Source organism: Canis lupus, chromosome 30 (assembly GCF_003254725.2).
Source record: "Canis lupus dingo isolate Sandy chromosome 30, ASM325472v2, whole genome shotgun sequence".
Lineage (NCBI taxonomy): Eukaryota > Metazoa > Chordata > Mammalia > Carnivora > Canidae > Canis > Canis lupus.
In genome coordinates this window covers 2,662,323-2,683,643 of record NC_064272.1, presented here as the reverse complement: position 1 = coordinate 2,683,643, position 21,321 = coordinate 2,662,323, and the positions used below count along the sequence as shown (strand labels likewise).

The following is a 21,321-nucleotide window of genomic DNA, read 5'->3' as shown; positions in this document are numbered from 1 at the left end:
ACACACACACACACACTCCTAATAATTTGATAAGATTGCATCGAATCTAAAAATCAATTTACATTGAATTGACAGTATAATGTTGAATCCTGACTCATAAATATGACGTATCTCTCCATTTATTTAGGTCTTCTTTAACTTATTGCACTAATATTTTGTAGTTTCATCTATAGCGATCTTATATATCTTTATTGGATTTAATCCTAGTACAGATGTTTTCTGATGCTATTTTATTTTTTTTAAGATTTTAAAAAAAGTATTTATTTTTGAGAGACACAGAGAGAGCAGAGACACAGGCAAAGGGAGAAGCAGGCTCCCTGTGGGGACCCCGACGTGGGACCCGATCCCAGGACCCTGGGATCATGACCTGAGCCAAAGGCAGACACTCAACCACTGAGCCACCCAGGTGCCCCCCTCTGATGTTATTTTAAATGATGTATTTCAAACGTTATCTTTTTACTTGTGTATTGTGAGCATGTAGAGATAAAGTTAACTTTTGCATTTTGTCCCTTAATTCACTTTGTTATATTGACTTACTAAATTAAATAATTTGACTATAAATCCTTTTGTATTTTTTACACTCACAATTAATGACAGCTTTGTTTCTTCCTTTCCAATGCTTATACCATTTGCTTATATTTCTTACCTTACTGCACTGTTGAGGAGCACTGGTATAATGTAAAATAGAAGTGATAATAGCAGACATCTGTCCCTTATTCATAATCTCAGGGAACAAGAGAGATAAAATATTATGTTACTGTAGATTTATTGTAGATACTCTTTATTAGATCAAGGATTTTCTTTCTATTTCTAGCTTGCTAAGAGTTTTTATTACGAATAGGCGTTAACTTCTATCCAAAGTGTTTTCCACATATTGGATGGATCATATGATCATTCTGCTAAATTCTATTTGAACTGAATTTTAAATGTTAAATCAGCCATGTATTCTTTCGTACTCTTTGCTTTAATCTGAATATATTCTCCTGACCGACCCTAAAACTCACTAATCCTCTCTTCAACTGTGTCAATCTGCTCTTAAAGTCATCTATTGAGTTACTAATTTGTTATGTTTAGTTTTAGAATTTCATGTGATTTTTTTAACAGACTCTAATTCTTTGATGAAATTTTCTATTTTGCCATTTACTTTCTTGAGCATATTGCTCAGTTTTTTAGTACATATATAACATGTATGTCAGATAAGTTCAGTATCCAGATCTTTTGACAGTTTCCTCCATTGTCCATTTTTTTCTTGTGGGTTTTCAATCATGTAGTTTTGCCAAGTAATCCTTTATATATATATACATATTTTTTTAATGTACCAGACATGGTGTATGAAAAACTGTAGAGATAACTTAAAGTTCTGTAGGATATTATATTCTTCCAGAGGGTACTTACTTTTGATTTTGGAAGACAGGGTGAGGCCAATTGCTCTAAACTATCCTGGGATTGAGCTGACTCAAAGTTTGTTGACTGTCCATCTGTCTTAACCCCTAAGGTGGAGATTATTGTGGGTCTCAGCTGAACGCCTCGACTGTTTCCCAGGGCCCCTCTTTCTTGGCAGACCTCATACTCCAGCTCTGTCTCTCCCTGACCCAGCCCCATGTGCGGCCAAGGTTGAGAACGTTTTGTTTGTTTGCTTGAGAGTTTTGTTTGCTTGGTAACCCCTATCTGTATAACTGAGTAAACTGCCCCTTCCCTGCTTTCACACACTCCTGCCTTTTTGATGTTGCCAACTCTTTTGCATTTCCAGAAGTCCCTGGGGGGTGTCTCACAGTCACTCAGGGTGAAGTATGGATGGTACTACTCTGGCCATGGCCATGCCCCATCCACTCTGGCCATCATTTGCATTGCCGTGGCCACTTGCTCCTGGCTGCCAACATCCAGGCCTCATAGCCATCTTCTGGTGCTGCATCTCAGGCTAGGCATCAGTCACTGTTCAGCTGTGGATCTGGACCAGAGCAGGAAGCTAACTTTCCATCCTTTAAATTCTGTTCTGTTACCATGTGCTCCCAGCTGAGGCCTTTAGGTCCCGAATGTTGTGAGATAGCTCTCTTTGTTTACAAAATACGCCTTTTGGTTCAAAATGTTCACCTGCTCCTGGGATAGTTCAGTCTGGGATGTCGTGTTTTTTTTTTTTTTTAATTTTTATTTATTTATGATAGTCACACACACACACACACACACACACACACACAGAGAGGCAGAGACACAGGCAGAGGGAGAAGCAGGCTCCGCACCGGGAGCCTGATGTGGGACTCGATCCCGGGTCTCCAGAATCGCACCCTGGGCCAAAGGCAGGCGCCAAACCGCTGCGCCACCCAGGGATCCCCAGTCTGGGATGTCGTAAGCAGCTACCATGCTATTAATCAGAAGCATCCCTCCTCTCCAATCTTCAGGTCCTGTTGCTGAGTTTGCCCTGCCAGATTCCACCTTAAGTAGATATCACTTCTCCTTCTGGGGCTCTTTCGTCACCCTGCGGTTTGCCACTGTCATCAGCACCTGATTCATCAGACATGCCCATGGATATGGGCACCTCTTCAGCTCCAACGGCACCTAACTCCACATGCCAGACCTATACTGGGCCAGCCAGTACTCCTGCTATAAATATAGGGAATGTGATATATTTAGTGTAACTATTTAAATTTCATTGACTATGATCACCTGGATTTAAGAACTAATTCATTCAGAATCAAACTGACTGGGAAACTCAAAGAAATTAATTTTTTGCACAATGTATAGTTCATTTTTAATACATTTATATTTTGAGATAATTGTAGATTCACATGCAATTGTACAAAATAATCCAGAGATCCCATAGACTTTTACCCAGTTTTCCCCCAATGATAACAATTTGTGTAGCTATAGTACAATATCACAACTGGCCAATTGACCTTGATATAATCCGTCAACCACATTCAGATACCATCAGGTTTTGTTACAGGCACTCACGTATATGTTTGTGTGTCTATTCAGTGCCAGGCGATTTTATCACCTACACAGATTCCTGTGGCCACCAAAATACAGAAGAGTTCCACCACAAGGAACCTTCATACCACTCTGCTGACACATCTGGGAGATGAGGAGCACTGCCTGCTTCCAACTGACAGGAAACGGGAGATTGGTCCCACCAATACAAGTAGGCAGAACTGGGCTGAAACTAGGGAGAGAGAGATGCAGTTTTCTCATGAATGCATTCATATTTGGCCAAAGTAGGGCAGGTTGCTAACAAGGCTCCCACGGCAGGGCTACTCCTTCGTTGGTTCTTTGACTAGAAAGAATAGGTTTTTCTTGTAGCTTAGTGTATGCATGTCTCTTGGCAGTTCCAGGATGCAGGCTACTAGAGCACCCAGCCTGGGATATATGGGAGGCAGGAGGAAATCTAGATTCATCACCATTTTATTTCTCAAGTCCCTAAGTCCCCAGGCAGGTGACCTTCTTCTTTCCTCCTTTGAGTCATCTTATGTTTGATATATCATGGCCACGGTTGTAATAGGGAGCATGTGGAGGCAGCAGGGTGCTCCACCTTGGCTAGCACCAGAGGTCCGAACTTACTCGGTTTTCTAGAGAAATGCAGAGCTAAAACAGGGATGCTGACATGGACAGTTAACTCATGTAAGCGACTTTTCAAGATGTGATCATTTTAGTTTAGCTCAGTATTCTGCATCTGTCAATATTCTATGTCTGACAAAGAGATGTGCATGTGGGTAACAAGAATTTGTGTTCAGAATGAGAATATTCTGTAAATGGCTTATGAAGCATCAAAGGAAATGAAATTATCTTCTCTGTCGTTTTGTGTGGGTGTATTTAGATGAGTTTAATTCTCTAAACGATGGTTGTTTTCCACTGTGTCAGAAACCCAATACCTAACCCATCTGGCTAAGAGACATGTTATTGCATATAGATATCTTGAAGCAGAGTTAGATGATTGACCAAATATGATGACAGTTCTAAAAACAGCACCACTGCGGGGGCGCTGGGGTGGCTCAGTGGGCTAAGCATCCTGATCTCAGGATCCTGGGATACAACCACAGGACGAGCCCCACGTGGAGCCCCACATTGAGCCCCGGCATCTGGCTCCACACTCAGGGAGGGGTCTGCTTGTCCCTCTCCTGCTTCTCCTCCCACAAATTCACACATGCTCGCTCTTTCTCAAATAAATAAATAAATAAAATCTTAAACAACAACAACAACAACAACAAACCCAGCACCACTGGTGGAAAAGATCCTAAACATCTATTGGTGATGCAATGTCTTTCTTCAAGTATGCAGAGGTTATTAGGTAGAGACCCCCGGAAGGTAAGCAAGACAAAAACATGCCAGGCTTTAAGCAACAGGATGTGAAATTATATTGGTTTCCTCCTTTCTGACATTTATAAAAAGTAATACACATTTTGGGAATAATATTAAACAGCACACAAATACAGAATAGAAGTGTGACAGGTCCCTTGCTCGCTTGCCCTTCAGCACCCTCCCCTCCGTTAACAGTTCTGGTGCGTTTGCAGAGATCTTTAGCAACAGACTTCGGCAGTCGACGTTTTTCCTGTACAAGCAAACTTAAAACTTCTCAGTTTCAAACTGGAAGAGTTTTACAATCGGTCACAGGAGATGACGTGGGGTAAGCGGGTAAGAGCTCTCTCTCCAGGTCTGCTCCCGCTTTCTGTTCCTGAGGAGTAAGATGCGGCGGCCCTTTCCAGCACAAGCACACATGCTTTTCACTTGAAAAGGCGATTTCAGTTGCGCCTTCGGTAGTGGGCTTATTTCCAACTTTACATGGAACCTTCTCAGAAGTACAGCATGGGGGGTGTGGTGGGCATTCAGGGGGTGCCTGTCGGACACACTGGAGTTATTCCAAGAGAGGACAACGTATCTTCATCCATGGCCTTCACTTTTTAAACAATGGTTAGTAAAGAAACTAATTTCACAAATAATAGCATAATAGACTAAAGCTTGCCAGTTTTATACTAAAGCTCCAGTTTTGTTGTTGTTTTTTAAATCTTCAAGTCCCTGGGGCCCCTGGGAGGCTCAGTGGTTGAGCGTCTGCCTTCGGCCGGGGGCGTGATCCCGGGGTCCTGGGATCAAGTCTCTCATCGGGCTCCCTGCATGGAGCCTGCTTCTCCCTCTGCCTGTGTCTCTGCCTCTCTCTGTGTGTCTCTCATGAATAAATAAATAAAAACCCTTAAAAACATTTTTTAAATCTTCAAATACCATCCTTCAGTAGCCCAGTCTGCCTCTGAAACTCATTTGCAAAATTATGCCAGGTTGGTGTGGGGTAAGAGGGAACTGTTGATTAGTCCATAGCGGCTCAGCTCAAAATCCATGGAGCCTTGCCCAGGCGCCACGACAAGGACTCTCTCCCTCTTTCCAACCCCCCTCCCTTAGCTGAATACCTTTTTATGCTTAACACAGATCTTTGTGGTGGAAGGTGGGGTTTATGCACCGCCTAACATAGTGTACACATTCCACGGTGTGGAGGCATCGTCCGCTCATCGTAGAATCCCTTGCTCCACCTGGTACAATGCCTCACAAAGAGAAGGCACGTAATAAATACTGATTGAGCAGATTGAATATGCCACATCTTGATTTCAAGGGAACCCCATTCAGCTACAAAATTGGAGTTTTTCCTCCTGTTCATAGCTACATTTGTACAACAAACACCATAATTTTGATTCTATTTAGCTAAAAATAATGCTTTTTCAAATCAATGAGTGAATTCACCTGAAAAATTTTGCTAAGTGACTGGCAACATGAGCATTATAAAGGCATGTTTAAGTTTCCACATAGGTGAAAGCAAGCCTGAATTTCCCAGGGAAACTATTTAAAACCCTTCGTTCATAGCCAGTTACTGAGAACAGGATGTTTTTTTGGTTGATGCTGAGAATTGAAAATACTATTCAGAGAGACAAAGAGGGCAAAAGATGTTCTACTGGAAATTATACCAGCTCCAATAATCAGGTACGATGTTTTTCTAGCACGTCCCATTTTGGGGGAAAATGTGTATTCATTTGCATCACAGTCTCCGTGTGGTGACATCACAAAATGTTACCTGGAGCTTCTCCACCCACAGATATCTGAAGAAACACAGAGCATCTGCTCATTCTAGCTGCTGCCCAACACTGACTCTGAGGTTTCGAAACCCTGTCACGATGGTGACGGAGTCAGATGCTTCGGAAAGGTGTATTTCACCTATCCAGGTGACATCTCTGTGAAACCTAGAAAACAGAAGCAATAAATCTTTTACTCATGACTGATTCTCTCAGATTCACACAAATATGTTCCAGGTGAGAACATAGGCAAGCCTAACATTTAACTTTCCATAGGTAGTCAGAATAACGGTCAGCTTTCAGATCAAAGGAAAATCTGACTACCTAAAGCTGTAAGTTACAGAACCATAGTTTAGGGTTTGCTATTTAAGCCTGCAGTAGGAGCACTTCTAGAACACTAGAGCTCTTCTAATAAACAAAACTTTCTGCCTCCTGGGATCAGTTTTGACTTTCCTACTGCCATTTTGGGGCCTACATCCCTGAGTTGGACAAAATGAGCACCGTTTACCCAAGGTTTTCTACTACCCACTGTGGAAGCAAAGTGTCAGCCCTTGCAACGGTATATATATATGTGTGTGTGTGTATGTGCTTCTGCTTTAACACTGTGGGGTTTCATGGGAAGGGGGTAAAGGGGTTGCAAGTCACTCTCCTCATCCCACCACCACTGTGAGCCAGCAGCATAAGGATACGATCCTTGGGTGGACACCACAAATGGACCCAGTGCACCAGTCTAAAGGATCAGCTTGGCTTAGGGTTTCAGGGGTCCCTTTCTGCACCACAGGAGAAGACCTCTGGACCCTTTTCTCACTGGACACTGGGCCCAGAAAGAAGATGGCTATATCCACTGGTAGGGAGACGGACCCAGCTTGAACATTTTGTGACAGATATACTGAGCTATAATATTAAACAGCAGCTAGAGTCTCTCCCCAGAAAACTGCATAGTCCAACAGAATTTAACTGAACAGAGGACACCTTTCTTGTTCATCCATAAGGAATGTTCTCACCTGAGGTCTCTCCAGTTCTTGCAGGTACTTCTTTGGTGATGTAATACTCTGTTACATCCTTCGGGTCATACCCAAGATTTTTCTGATCATTTTTCAAAGCCACATCATGGTTTAACGGCTGATTCTTTTCCCTTTTCAGCGACTGAAGGCCGGCTCTTCTCTCTGAAATGCCAGAAGCACCCAGTCCCAGTGCTAGTTACTTGTACGAGTGCCAGCGTTCACACTCTGTGTAAGGACTTGAGATGGCTTTTCAGTTGTTTTCATTTTGGAGGCACGATCTGTTTCCCTCCCCGAGTTAATACAGATCACTGGCTTTAGGCAAAGCCTTTATCTTTATTACTTTTCTAATTTATGAAATTAAATTAGAGACCGTGGGGGGAAATGGGGGGAAGAGGCAAATTGGTTATCTGTGGTCCTAACCAAGAGGAACTCGGAAATACTGATCATACAATCACTATAAACATGTCCAAAAGAACTGCTCCCAACTCCCCACATAAAGACAAAGCATTTGGCAATGTATTTATATGGTTTAGTTTTATGTTAGCAATAGATCTCTGTTTTTAGACAGCAATTCTGAGAGAGTTCAACAGCTGAGTTGGAAACTACCACCTGCCCTCTAAAATTTTTAAGTGAGATGTGGATGGTGTAGTTTCAAGGGCAGACCCTGCTCCTTTGGTGTTCTTTGGTTCCAGCTGTTGACTAGGGATAATTTAGGTCACAACTGTAAAATCAAGAAATGCTTTAAATGTAAATTCCTTGCATTGCATGTCTCTCTTTGAAGAACAAGTGGACATTCTTGCAAACTACCAGAATAGGAGACCAGCTTTCCTCAGTCTAGCGGCTGTTAAGTAGATACGGAAGCCAAGGCCTCGTGAATTTTATATCACATTTAAGTTTTATTTTAAGGAGGTTAAAATTATAGGGCTTAGAAAACTCAACCAGATGCATCATTTTCTTTGTACTTTCTGGTCAATGTTTTCTAGTTTACCACAATAAACACGTATTATTTTTGCAGGGGGGAAATAGAGTCTGTATTTCCAGTAATACCTATCATGATGTTAAGAAGAAAATTAAAACAATATGGGGTGCTCACACCTGGATGAAAGAAACCTACAGACCTATGCAAGTCACCTGGGACTCTTGGCTACATGTGCAGTGATCACTCTAATTATAATTTCAAATATTATCTTCACTATCTCGCAGAGTTCAATCTTACCTGTTTGTTCATCCATCCTTTGTTTTGCCCCACGAAAGATTCACAGCAGCTTACAAAGAGAAACAAAAGCTAAAAATGGAAGACAAAGGAAAAATGAAAAGTTGAGCTGGGTATGTACAAGGGATCATAATGGCTTGTAATGATGTTAACATGGGCCACGTGGGTGGTTTTGTAGGGTTTTTCTTAGCCCCTACCAAAGAAAAACCTGGTGAGTCACTAGATTCAGGATCTATAGGATCCAACACAGACCGGTTACTTGAGGGCAGTGCTACTGTTCTTGGTGCTAGAGCCAGCAAGGAAGTTTTACTAAGAGGTTCATAAAGAAGTCTACGTCCTTCGACGAACACCAGTGACATTTTTGCAATAGAGGCAGCAGTACCTTCGTTTGTGACAGAGATGGGGTTCTTCTCACGTGGCCTCTCTTTGTAGGCTGGTGACATCACATGGAAGAGCAGTTCTGCAGACGCTGCAGCTGGCGGTCACCTAGAAAGCGCCACCTGGACCACGCACCCATATAAAGTCTCAAAGCAGCATATGGCCCCTAGTAAGTGCTCAATAAATGCCAGTGGTTAGTGTTCCTACTACTATTCCCATGTGTCAGATGTGTGCCCCACCTTTTCTGGGGAGGAGCTGGGCTGCACAGTAGGCAGGGGGTGAAAGTAGCTGGCTGTCTGAGCTCCTGGATCTCGCCTACATAGTCTGGCACCTGTGTGAGCACGAAACGTGGCCAGACTGAGCTTGGGCAATGCCACATCTGGGCTCCAGGAAAAGCAGGCTTACTCCAGGTAATGCTCGAAAACTGAAGCTCCATAAATAGGGTTATTGGTGGTGTGGGGAGCAAGCCAAATCTGAGCTAAGAGGAACACCTTCCAAGCAGAAACCTGTGAGCATCAGCATTTCATCCTTGGAGGGCGAAGTCCTTTTAAGGAATTTTTTAAAAGGCCATTAGAAATCCTTTGTGATTTCCTGGACTTACATCAGGATGAAAGAGAGTGAAAATGCAGCTTATAGATGGTTAGGCCATGTGACTCCAGGATCCAGAAGAATCCTCCTTTTACCTCCTGCTTTCCCTCTCCGCTCCTGCTCCTTGCTTTGTCCTCCTTTTCAAAACCTCATTAAACGGTTCACCACCGTTGGTCCTATCATGTCAGGAGGCAGCTGGTGCCAGAGTGGGCCCAGAGCCGAAGCCATTTGGAGTTGAAATGCCCGCCCCCTGGGTTAATCTCTGGGGCGGGTGCGTGTGAAACGGGGGCAGCACCAGGCACGGACGAGGCGCGTCGGTGTCGAGTTCCGGGCCCCAGGATGTGTGGGGCCGCATCCCATCCCGGCAGTCACGTCACTTTCTTCTTTTACCGAAAACCCAAACCAGCTCCAGCCAGAGGGCGGTGGGAGTGGACAAACGTGCAGGGGGAAGGAGAACAGAAGCGTCTCTGCCAGCTGCCCCCCCCCCCGCCCCCCGGTCTGGGCTACCAAGGGCCTGGCCCGCCCTGCTGAGCCCCACGCAGGCCGGGCCAGGTCCGGGAGGAGTTACGTGCGGCTCCGTGTGTTTCTGGCTTCTCTGCAAATACTGCGACACCTCCGATGGGGAACAGCTGACACGAGTGACTGCTAATCCCCAGGGCGGAGCAGGCTGGCCCTCCCTCCCCGATCCCAGCAGATGGTGGCCCCGACAGGCTTCCCTCGAGGCAAGGGCAGGGGAAGGGCCCAGCGTCTGTGCCTTGGGCCCGCCTGCGCCGCTCCCCGCGGCCTGTCCCTGCCCGGAGGGGCCTGGAGGGCCCTGGAGAGCCCCGGGACCCCACCCCCCGCCCCGTGTCGCCGACCCGCTGCGAGGCTCAAGGTCAGCCAGCGGGCGGGCAGGGCACAGCAGGCGGCGCGGCCTCCCCCTCCAGGAATCACCCGGGAAGGGCGCTGGGGACTTACTTCCGATGCAGATTCCATCTGCCGAGGTGGACCGGGTGGGTCTAGCTCGCGGCCCCAGGAGGCGCCCCGCCAGCGGCTGGCGGGCGGACCGGGGCGCAGTCGGGGGCCTGCATCCCACCCCACACTCTTCCCGCGGCCCAGCTCTGCGACCTCCAGCCAGGGAGGCCCACTGGTTCCCTGCCTCAGAGGACAGAGACCAGCCTTGCTCAAACTGCAGGATGCAGCCATTGCTCGCTTTGAACACTTCAGTCAAACTTTGCATCAAAAAATGAAATCAGGATATTATTTACACAACAATGTGAGTGTACTGATTACTGCTGAACTGCACAATTTTAAATGGTTAGCATGGTAAATGTCAAGCTATTTAAATTTAAGATTTTCTTAAATTTAAAGAAAGGAATATCTGGACAGCACCACAGAGGATACCTCATTTTTACATACTTGGGTAAATGTGACAGAATCAATCCTAATTTTCAAATTAAATGGATCCCTTAGGGGCACCTGGATGGCTCAGTGGTTGAACATCTGCCTTTGGTCAGGGTCGTGTTCTTGGAGTCCTGAGATCAAGTCCTGTAACGGGCCCCCTGATCAGTGGAGAATCTGCTTCTCTCTCTCCCTTCGCCCCTCCCACTCACCGTACTCTCTTTCTCTCTCTCTCTCTAATAAATAAATAAATAAAATCTTTAAAAAAAATAAACAGATCCCTCAAAAACTGCATCAAAGGAAAACCAGTCACTGGCTCTTACATTCCCATTGGCTTATATTTTAAGATACATAAAATATGGGTCAGAGTTTTAAAATGTAGAAATTGAGCAGTATTACAATGAACAAATATTGAACTATCACACAGCTTTAAGGGGAAAAAAGTGTTCTTTTCTACCATAAACATGATGCATATGAAAATACCTTTTGTTTAAAAAAAAAAAAGAAAATACCTTTTGTTTTAAGTGGGAAGGAAATGAAATTGTTCTGAAAATATTTTAAGGGGTTAGATTGTCTTATGAAACTGGTATCTACGCTCCATCGACCTACCCTCTCCACCAGAGCAGGCTGGTCCCAAGATGGGACGCTGGAGTTGGCCTCCTGAGCCCCGAAAGGATTTGCAGAGGAATCACCCCGATAGCTCCAGCACTCAGCGATACACTGGACTTCCCAGGACTGCTCCCTTCACACCTCTGGCAGTGAATGTGGAAGCCTGCCATCCTGCCACCCCCAGGTTGAAACCTTCTTTCACACAAATGTTCATGAATTTCAGTCCTGCTCTACTTTATTTTTTTAAAAAGATTTTATTTATTTATTCATGAGAGACACAGAGAGAGAGAAAGAGAGAGAGAGAGAGAGAGGCAGAGACACAGGCAGAGGGAGAAGCAGGCTCCATGCAGGGAGCCCGACGTGGGACTCGATCCCGGGTCTTCAGGATCACACCCTGGACTGAAGGCAGCGCTAAACTGCTGAGCCACCGAGGCTGCCCCTGCTCTACTTTAAAGACAATAAAAGGATATTCTTCAGGAAGGCTTTCGCTGATGCCTCCTCGGATCCCTCTTTTCATGACTATCCCAGCGATTCCCTCCTTTGTCATCCCAGCACATGCCGTACGCGGCTCTGACTTTTCTGTAATTGCTCTGTTCTGCTTTACGTATCGCTTTATTCCTATGACCAGCACAGCTCTTGTCCCACAAATATTTGCTGAATCAATAAATGAATGAAATTGACCCAGTTCTTCGAAAGAGACTGCAACTGCTGCCTCCAGGAGTATTGGAACTACTGAACTGTAACAGTGACTATTTGCTTTGTATCTTCTATGTGGATTCTTCTTTGTGTATCTTCTATGTGGATGGTCCCTCATTATTTTGATAATTAATAACCCCTACCAGAAAAAAGCTACCCTTACTGTGTCCTTTTTCAGAGGGGAAAATGGGCTCAGGAAAGTGAAGTGACTTGCCCAAGACCACATGCACTTGTAAGCGATAGAAACAGGATTTGAACTCAGGGCTGTCTGGCTGTAATGCCAGTCTCATTCCTCCTTTTCCATGGTTCTTCTGCATCTGTGTGAGCTGAGACCCCTCTGCCCTTCACATCCTGTCAACGGGCATTTTCTTTGTAAAAGGCCTATTGTGTGGCAGGGCGTGACCCCAGCCAGACCCCTCACCTGGCTCCATCACCCAGCTGCCCCCATAGTTTCTTCTCCAAACCAACCCAAACATGGTTGGGGAGCTCAGGGAGCGAGGGCCCAACATTCCCCAGTCTGGGCAAGTATCTAATCAGTTGACCTCCTCAGCATATCAATCCAAGACCACTCTAGAGATGAGTGCCTGTGCCCAGTTTTCTATTTTTAACTGGTGTGAACAGGAGGGAAAACACAAGCATTAAAAATCCAAGTGCTAGTCAAGAACTGAGAATGCAGGACACCCCAGAGCAAATCAGTAATCTCTGTCCTTATGTCTCTCTGTTCCTTTCTTCCCTCCCCAGTTCATGGCATGTTTCCACTCCCTTCTCCAAAGCCCCGAGACCCTTCTAAATCTGTTTCCATGAAGGAGCTGGTATCATTTCTATCATGGCTTCACAGGCTCTAATGTACATATGAATCAAATGGGCATCTTGCCAATTCTGAATCAGTAGTTCAGGGGTGGGGGTGGGGGGAGTGGTGAATGGAGGCCGAGACTCTGCTGTTTCTAACTCTGCTGTCCTGTGATGTGTTTGGTTGGTTGAAGTGGCTGTTATCTTCTTGACAAGAATATCTGCTCTTTCAGTCTTGTCTCTGCTTGGAATTAAGGCCTTTGCCCCCAGTTTGTTCCTCTACCCACCAGCAAGTGCTCAAGCTACTTTTGGCGTTTGTTCCTTCATTCACTTTGGCAGCAGGGGATCCTTTTCTGGCCTGAAGTCAGGAGTCTGAGTTGGAGCAAAACCTTGGCAACATGAGGAGAGTTACCTGATATCCATGGTGGGGTAAACCTGGCTCCTTCTCCAGCAACACTTGGCCAGGCTCTCTCTCCAATTCTTAGCCTCGTCCCTAGTCAGACCCTAAGCCATGCATGAGCTGGGGATCAAGGTGGCCTCGGTTCATCTCTGCTTTCGGACCCAGAGGAACAGGCCCCAGCAACCTGAGCTGGTGGAGACTAGACCAGCAGGGTGACCTGCCCCAGGGACCCCCTTTCTGGCCACCCAAATGTGCTGCTGTGGTGCCCTTTGAGTCCCCGAGGACCGCCAGGGCTCTCCTGCAGCTCGCAGTGGTGGAAGATGAGAAGCTGCTGTCGCTCCCCTGCTGCCCTGGTCCAGCTGTCAGGACCCCTCAGCGGAGGGCAGGGGGCCAAGCCTTCCCGCTTGCACAGGGCTTATTGTCTTAGGCGGGCGGGGCTGCGAGGAGCGAGCCCACAGCTCAGCCAGGGTGCACCTCCATCCAAGGGGGGTAGGAGGGGAGCTGGCGTCGCTTAGTCTCCCCCTGCCCCCTACCCTGCACCGCCCGCCCCTCCCCAGCTCCCTATTTGGCCATCCCCCTGGTTGCCCCCTCCCCTTCCTTACATGGTCCGGGAGCCCCCTGGCCCATCCTCTCCCCTGCCCTTGGCTCCATGAATGGCCTCGGCGCTCCTCAGTGGTGCGAGGGCGACCAAATAAGGCAAGGTGGCTGAGCAGGCCCCCCACCCCTGCCCCCGGCCGCCGCAACTGACCCCGTCCTCAGCGCCCTATAAAGCGGCGCGCCCCGCGCCCGGCACCCAGCGCCTGCAGCCCCAGCCGAGCCGAGCCCGACCCGCCGACGGTGAGTCAGCGCTCGCCCCCCGCCCCGCGGAGCCCGGGCCCCCCAGCCCGAGGACACCCAGCCCGAGGCGCCCCCCCCCCCCGGCCCCAAACCCCCAGCCTGCCGCGACACTACTTTTTTTTTTAAAAAAAACCAAACTTCTCGGTGTGATCCTAAGTTGTTTGGCCGCGGGCGGTCACAGTAGAGGGGCGCGCAGGTGGTGATCCGTGCGCCCCCCCCCGCCCGCGGTCGCCGGGGTCCCTCCAGCTGGGGCCCGGGCAGGGGGTGCGGTTGGGGCCTGCGGGCTCCGGGTCGGGGGAAGGGCTGGGGAGGGCTCGCTAAGGGGTGGCGGCAGCTCCTTGCCCCCTGGGCCCGGGGACCCCTCCCCTCCCCGCCCCGCCCGGGCTGAGCGCGCGCCGCCCCGCTGTCCACCTGCAGAGCCCGCCGCAGCTGAGCCGGGATGTGCGACGACGAGGAGACCACCGCCCTGGTGTGCGACAACGGCTCCGGGCTGGTGAAGGCCGGCTTCGCGGGGGATGACGCGCCCCGGGCCGTGTTCCCCTCCATCGTGGGCCGCCCGCGCCACCAGGTAGACGCCGCTGCCCGGCCTGCGGTCCTGGGGTGGCCCGGCCGGCAGCCTAGGAGGGGGCCCCCTGACGCCCGGTCCAGGGCCTGCTCAGGGCAAACGAGGAAAGGACGGACGCGCGGACAAGCGCGCAGACAAGCCATGCTCCCCCCACCAGCAGCACACCACCCAGGACACCTGTCCCCCAACTCTCAGGGGCGCTGCGCTCCCAGGGTCCCCTCCCCGTGGGGAAGGTCGGCGGCAGCTTCTCTCCTCCACTCCTGACCTGCGTGCTTAGCTGCCAGGGTCTCCTTGGCCCCTTACACACTTCTGTGCGTGACTTGGCCTTCGTCCCCTAGGCCTGCTCCCGGCGTGGCACAACAGAACTGCTCTCAACCAGAGGGACCCGACCCACACCCAACCCTTGTTCACGGCCAGCTTACGGGGCTCCCGAAGGATGCAATCCATCTGCTTCCTGGCTGTTGCATTTTTAGGAGCCAGGCGTGACAGTGACATGTCACCTTGTTTATTAAAAGAAGTGCCATGCTCTTGGGCTTTGCCACATGCCCTGCCAGACAGGCTGCCAGGAAGGAGAGTCGCATTCATGGGCACTGGTGACTGACGGGCAGTGCAGGACAGCGCCTGGCAGGCTGTGTTTCAGGGCAGAGCGGTGATGGCAAATTAGCCCATCTTTTCATGTTCACGCGATGAACAAAATCTTTTCTTGGGAGAAATACAATGTGTCATTAATTCAGTCATTCCACAATGTCGTCATTTATATTTCAGTTGACATGGGTGATGAACTTAATAATTTAATGAAGGCATTATGTATTTTTAAGATGAGGTGAGGCTGTACTTCTTTGATGAAGCGGCCCCAGTTATAGTCTAAAGAATGGAATTTTTAAAAAATTGGAAAAAAAAAAAGAATGGAATTGTACCTGGGGAGTGTGGGGGTGGGTGGGGGAAGGGACTAGACTGATTCTAAATGATATTTCTAAATCGGGGTAAAATTGTATTTTTTATTTCTGGTATTTATAGGGTGTTCCTCGACTTGGGCAGTTAGGTGTAAATTTATAAGGCATCCGTTATATTCCTAAAATGCTGGAAGCTTGATTTCCCCATCTTTTTTCTTCTTACAGGGAGTCATGGTGGGAATGGGACAGAAGGACTCGTATGTAGGTGACGAGGCCCAGAGCAAGCGAGGTATCCTGACTCTCAAGTACCCCATCGAGCACGGCATCATCACCAACTGGGATGACATGGAGAAGATCTGGCACCACACCTTCTACAACGAGCTCCGTGTGGCCCCTGAGGAGCACCCAACTCTGCTCACCGAGGCCCCACTCAACCCTAAGGCCAACCGTGAGAAGATGACCCAGATCATGTTTGAGACCTTCAATGTCCCTGCCATGTATGTGGCCATCCAGGCGGTGCTGTCCCTGTATGCTTCTGGCCGTACCACCGGTATGTTTGGGCTATGGACACAGTCACTGACCTTGCCATGAATCGGCTTCCCTCGCGCTCCCTGGGAGGGTGTCCCAGAGAAGAGAGGGAGGTGCCAATAGTTTCAGATCACGTACCTCTCCACGTGTTGAAAGCCCGAGGAGGTAGATCCCTACCCACCCTAAAGTAGGTGACGTCACATACCAAGATTCCACATGATGTTACAAACCCGGGACGCAGCCATCGCTGGTATGTGTTCATGCCCACACAGCGCCTGGGCAAACATCCTCAAGGAGAACCGACAGTCCCTACAGGGTCTGAGTCAAAAAAGAGAAAACACGTGCACGTAAGATGGGAGGAAAGAAAAACACGCCTGGATGTTCCCATACTGAGCGAATGGCTGGTGAAAGGGATGGTCATTTGAAAGGGTCCTGGGGAAATTTTTCTACTACAATATTGAAAAGGGTGAGCTGTTGCTGGCTTCAGATTTAGCCCTCGTTGTGCTCATTTTTATTCTTTGTGTGTAAGAAACCTAATTTGATCTGGATCCATGCCCAGTGCTAGTATCTTTTAGCCAAGATTGGAAGTAGGCTTTGACACAGCTAAGGGGATGGTGTCCTCAGGGATTTACTTTGCTCCTGTCTGTTTCTTCCTGACAGGCATTGTTCTGGATTCTGGGGACGGTGTCACTCACAACGTTCCCATCTATGAGGGCTATGCCCTGCCCCATGCCATCATGCGTCTGGATCTAGCCGGGCGGGATCTGACTGACTACCTCATGAAGATCCTCACTGAGCGTGGCTATTCCTTTGTCACCACTGGTGAGTGTGTGTGTGTGTGTGTGTGTGTGTCATCTGCCACAGCAACGTGTCTGCCTTCTTCCACAACCAGAGAAGCTATCTACTCCCCACGGTTGACTTCCTTCTTCGGAGTTTGACTGTGATACCCTTTATTTCTATAGCTGAACGTGAAATTGTCCGTGACATTAAAGAGAAGCTGTGCTATGTTGCCCTGGATTTTGAGAATGAAATGGCCACAGCCGCCTCCTCCTCCTCCCTGGAGAAGAGCTATGAGCTGCCCGATGGCCAAGTCATCACTATTGGCAACGAGCGCTTTCGCTGCCCTGAGACACTATTCCAGCCCTCCTTTATCGGTGAGTGGTAGGGCCTGGGGCAGAGGTACAGCCTTTCCCTGGAAATCTAGGGGTGGCCCAGAGCAAAATCTATTATCATCAAGAAGGATTAAGGAGCCCTTGAGTTAAAAGAAGTCATAGCTTAGGGTCCCACACAGCTCAGCCTCACATCCTGGTGACTCAGTAAAGGGAGGGCCATACTGTTCTGTCGCTGTGATACGACAAAGATGACACACTGACTTCATGTCAAAATAAAGGATGAGACAGAGTAGTAATTGAATAACCTGTATCTGTAGGAAAGGAATGATTAGTCAGAAGGGCTGACTTATTCCAGTAAGTACATTACCAGTCGCCGGACTTACTCTGAAGTTACTCATCATTGAATGAAACAGTAATCATACTCATAGGAATGACTGGACCCCTGCATCTTACCAAACATCCTGCCTCCGAATGATTTCTAAGAGGAAGCTTGTCGGAATCTTACCTTAGTCCATAAATAAAAATTGCATTAATCTAACTCTAATGCACGTCTCACCCTTTCCAACTTCGCACGTCTAATGTTTGTGTTCAAGTGTTCATTCCCAGCAGGTGCTGAGCACAGTTGTTTGTGTCTTGGCAGTTGGGGATTAACTGTCAGCACTGTTAGAGACACCTGTTCCACAAACGCCTTGTAGTAGATCTTAAAGAAGAACATATGTTTCAGAGACAAATGGGTGACAGTTTATCAACACAAAGGAATCCTTTCTTCTTCCCTCCACCCTGGGCCCCTGGCCTGAGTGCACTGTGATTTTTTTTTCAAATTTATTTCTAGGTATGGAATCTGCTGGCATCCATGAAACAACTTATAATAGCATCATGAAGTGTGACATTGACATCCGCAAGGACCTTTATGCCAACAACGTGCTATCCGGAGGTACCACCATGTACCCTGGTATTGCTGATCGCATGCAAAAGGAAATCACTGCCCTGGCTCCCAGCACCATGAAGATTAAGGTAAGAACTCCTGTGGGTGGGAGAGCCAAGGCGGGTCTCAGTATTGCAAGCAGAACTCATTCTTTGTTTCCTGTCTCCTCTACACTTTACCTCTTAGCTTTTTTAGCACTTTTCCCAAGATAGGAGACTTTAAATATATTTTCAAGCAATGGATAATAATAGATCTTGGAAGAAAAAAAAAACCCTACATCTTCAAACACATTTTAAAAGGCTCCAACTTTTCGGCTAGCCTCCACCAGACATTTAGCTTGTTGCCACATTATACTCTAGATCAGAAAAGTGGAGCAATGCTATTTTGTAGTCTTTGATACTGGATATAATGAACCAGAGGAAAGTGCATAAAACTTGATTCAGCCATAATACTTTTGAGGATGAAATATCTTACATTACAATGAATTAACATCTAAGATTTGTTCTGTGAATCTCACCAACATGTTGCTTGATCTGTTGCCTGGAATGTCAGAGTTCACTGGAAGCTTTTGTTGTCTTTCTGCAGATCATTGCTCCCCCTGAGCGTAAGTACTCTGTCTGGATTGGGGGCTCCATCCTGGCCTCCCTGTCCACCTTCCAGCAGATGTGGATCAGCAAGCAAGAGTATGATGAGGCAGGCCCGTCCATCGTCCACCGCAAATGCTTCTAAGGTGCTTCTCTCTTAGTCTACTTTACATTCAGGACGACAGTATTCTGCTTCTTGGAATCTCCCGAACCACCCTTCCTTATCTCTCATCAATCATTGTACAGTTTGTTTACACATGTGCAATTTATTTGTGCTTCTAATATTTATTGCTTTATAAATAAACCAGACCAGGACTTGCAACCTACCAAAAAAGCCTCTCTTCTTTCTTTTCCTGGTGGTCATGGGAGGGTGGGGCCAGTGTATGCTTACTTCAGTCTGTGAATTCATGTATCATCAGCTTTGTCCCCATGAGCACTGTGAGATCACAGTACCACAAAGCTCATCAGAAGAATTGGTGTGCCATTTATTTAGGAGTTACAATACTAAATAGCAGTTTTACACTTTGGAATAGAATCATGAATATTTTTCACATCTGAAAAGTAGATAGATTAGATTCACTCCACAAAAACAAAGATGCAAAATTGGATTTCAGGATTCTTTGAGATTAGTTATTATGAATGAGAATGAACATTGTTTCAGCACATATTCCAGTTTTTTTTGTAACTTTGTAGAAACTATATATATATATATATATATATATATATATATATATTAGTACTGAGAAAGTCAAAGATTATTTTAAATAACTTAGCCTAAATTATCAATTCTAGACTTCTCAGTTGTCTTCCTGAGGACTATGCATGTTAATGATGAAACATGGAGTCCGGCTCACCGTTGAGCCCAGCCATCTCCTGTTCCAAGTACTCCCTAAACAGACCAAGACCATTGTGCTTGCAATAAATGTGAGGAAACAGGCACCAGATCCTTTTGCCTCATTAGTAACTAACTTCTGGGACAAAGGTCTTTCTTTGGGCTCTTCTTCATCTTTGAAATCTTGAGATCTGGGGTTGAGTGCAGTAAAGGCTATGAAGTCCACCAAGAGGTCAAGGGGAGTGGGAAGCCGCAATATTCCCTTTATTCCATGCTGGACTCTCTTCAAATTACACTGTGGGGGCTGCTGGGGGCAGCATCTGAAAGAAATCAGTCATGCTCTGTCCTTGACGGGCTCGCATACACTACCCATAAACTCCCAGTGTGTGTGGTCTGGGAGGCTTCAAGAGATGGACATGGGTCTGGGTCTTGAAGAATGGTTAAGAATTGCAGTGGTGAGAAGAGCGGGCAGGAAATTTCAGCAGAAGGAAATGGGGCAGCAGCCAGCAAACAAGACACAGGGCAGGCTGGTGGGAGCTGATGACTTAGGAAATCAATCTGCAAAGGTAGATTTCCACGCGATTGCAGAAGCTCTAAGATGTTTCATTTTCAAGTTCATTGTTCAGGAACCGTTGGAGCATTTGAATGAATGTAATTTAACTTTTATCTATTGATGAGGGCATCAAGACTTCTAGAAAGATGAAACAAGTGGTGCAACGTTACACAACTTGTGGACTGTCCAAGATGGGAAGCCACATTTTCTGACATCTAATCTATTGGTGCTTCTTAAACCATCTTTAGTCATAAAATTTGAATCTTAAACTATACTCATGAAGTTAATAAACATAAATATAGAGATATAAAACTGTAGTCATGGTCTTAGTGTATTCTATCACATACCCTTTTGAGTGTCTGGGTTCAAAATTTTGAGTATGTAGGGCTCATCAGACATCGTTAGTAAAATTGCCAATGCCATTACTCAAGCTCATACTTGTATCTTTATATCATTCCAAAAATATCTTTTTTTAAAAGATTGTATTTATTCATGAGAGACATAGAGAGAGAGGCAAACACATAGGCAGAGGGAGAAGCAGGCTCCCTGTCAGGGAGCCTGATGCAGGACTCAATCCCCAGACCCCGGGATCACACCCTGAGCCAAAGGCAGATTCTCAACCGCTGAACCATCCAGGCATCTCTCCAAAAGTATCTCTTGATCCCTGACTCCAGGCCAAGCACAGTAGTAGGTGCAGGGGACACAAAGATGGATTATTGTACATCTTCTGTGCTTAAGGAGTTCAGAGTTTAGAGCTCCATATTTAGCATACCGGAATAGAAGTCCTTTTCTGCATTAAGCATCAAATAACAAACTCAGTGGCAATTTCCTCCCAACTCCCACCTCCATCCCCAGTTGTATGTGTAGCACAGATAGATTGGCTTAAAAGATAGGTATCAGCCAAGGAGATGGATTTGGGGCGTATATGAGGAGATATGATTTAGCTAGTCTCTGTTTCCCTTTCATCTCTCAAACTGAGTACATAAGTATCATGAATTTTATCCTTGGAATATAGCATGAACACTTCAACTTTAGACAACTGGCTGAGCTATCATCTATGGTTCCTTTCACGTAGGATTGGAAAGGGAATAGGTATTGTTATTTCTATTTAAAAGTAGAAGTTTTGGAACTTCAACATCTGATATATGTAGAAGAAGTGATAAAGCACAATAAGCACACAGATCTTGCTGAATTCTGAAGTCTTCTCATCTCTGCTTGGTGATGGGGTATAAGATATCAGAACAGCTAAATAGTCTCATAATTGTGCTTAAGAAAGATACTAAGGCAACAGAGGTTTTTCTTAAGGCCATCTTCACCAGTGTAAAATATTTGAGAGGTCTACGGTGAATGTGTCTTTGGTTAAGATGTAATGTAAATAACCTATGGAGATCATG

General features: G+C 46.7%; 1 protein-coding gene and 2 long non-coding RNA genes across 4 annotated transcripts; 2 read left to right on the top strand and 1 right to left on the bottom strand.

Annotated features, from left to right (window-relative positions):
* Positions 1-4,322: 4,322 nt before the first annotated feature.
* On the bottom strand, positions 4,323-10,618 carry LOC112676178 (uncharacterized). Its single transcript, XR_003146363.3, has 4 exons — positions 8,641-10,618; positions 8,262-8,330; positions 7,046-7,207; positions 4,323-6,209 (listed from the first exon to the last, which is right to left on the bottom strand). It is a non-coding gene; the product is annotated as an uncharacterized LOC112676178 (long non-coding RNA).
* On the top strand, positions 6,075-8,858 carry LOC112676177 (uncharacterized). The gene is made up of 4 exons (XR_003146362.3): positions 6,075-6,278; positions 7,185-7,274; positions 8,061-8,371; positions 8,691-8,858. It is a non-coding gene; the product is annotated as an uncharacterized LOC112676177 (long non-coding RNA).
* On the top strand, positions 10,196-18,876 carry ACTC1 (actin alpha cardiac muscle 1). Of its 2 annotated transcripts, XM_049104038.1 has the most exons (8): positions 10,196-10,479; positions 10,677-13,935; positions 14,353-14,503; positions 15,619-15,943; positions 16,582-16,743; positions 16,884-17,075; positions 17,866-18,047; positions 18,544-18,876. In XM_049104038.1, exons 3-8 carry the CDS (start codon positions 14,375-14,377, stop codon positions 18,685-18,687), a joined length of 1,134 nt encoding a protein of 377 aa, XP_048959995.1. In that variant the 5' UTR covers positions 10,196-10,479; positions 10,677-13,935; positions 14,353-14,374; the 3' UTR covers positions 18,688-18,876. The 2 variants fall into 2 exon arrangements, with proteins under 2 accessions (XP_048959995.1, XP_025329081.1); XM_025473296.3 differs by lacking the exon at positions 10,196-10,479 and having other exon boundaries at positions 10,617-13,935.
* The last annotated feature ends 2,445 nt before the right edge of the window (positions 18,877-21,321 follow it).

Coding starts and splice junctions, on each gene's coding strand:
- ACTC1 (XM_049104038.1), top strand. CDS start 14,375: ATGTGCGACGACGAGGAGACCACCGCCCTGGTGTGCGACAACGGCTCC. Junction 15,944..16,581: donor TGCTTCTGGCCGTACCACCG/GTATGTTTGGGC, acceptor TCTTCCTGACAG/GCATTGTTCTGGATTCTGGG. Junction 16,744..16,883: donor CTATTCCTTTGTCACCACTG/GTGAGTGTGTGT, acceptor TTATTTCTATAG/CTGAACGTGAAATTGTCCGT.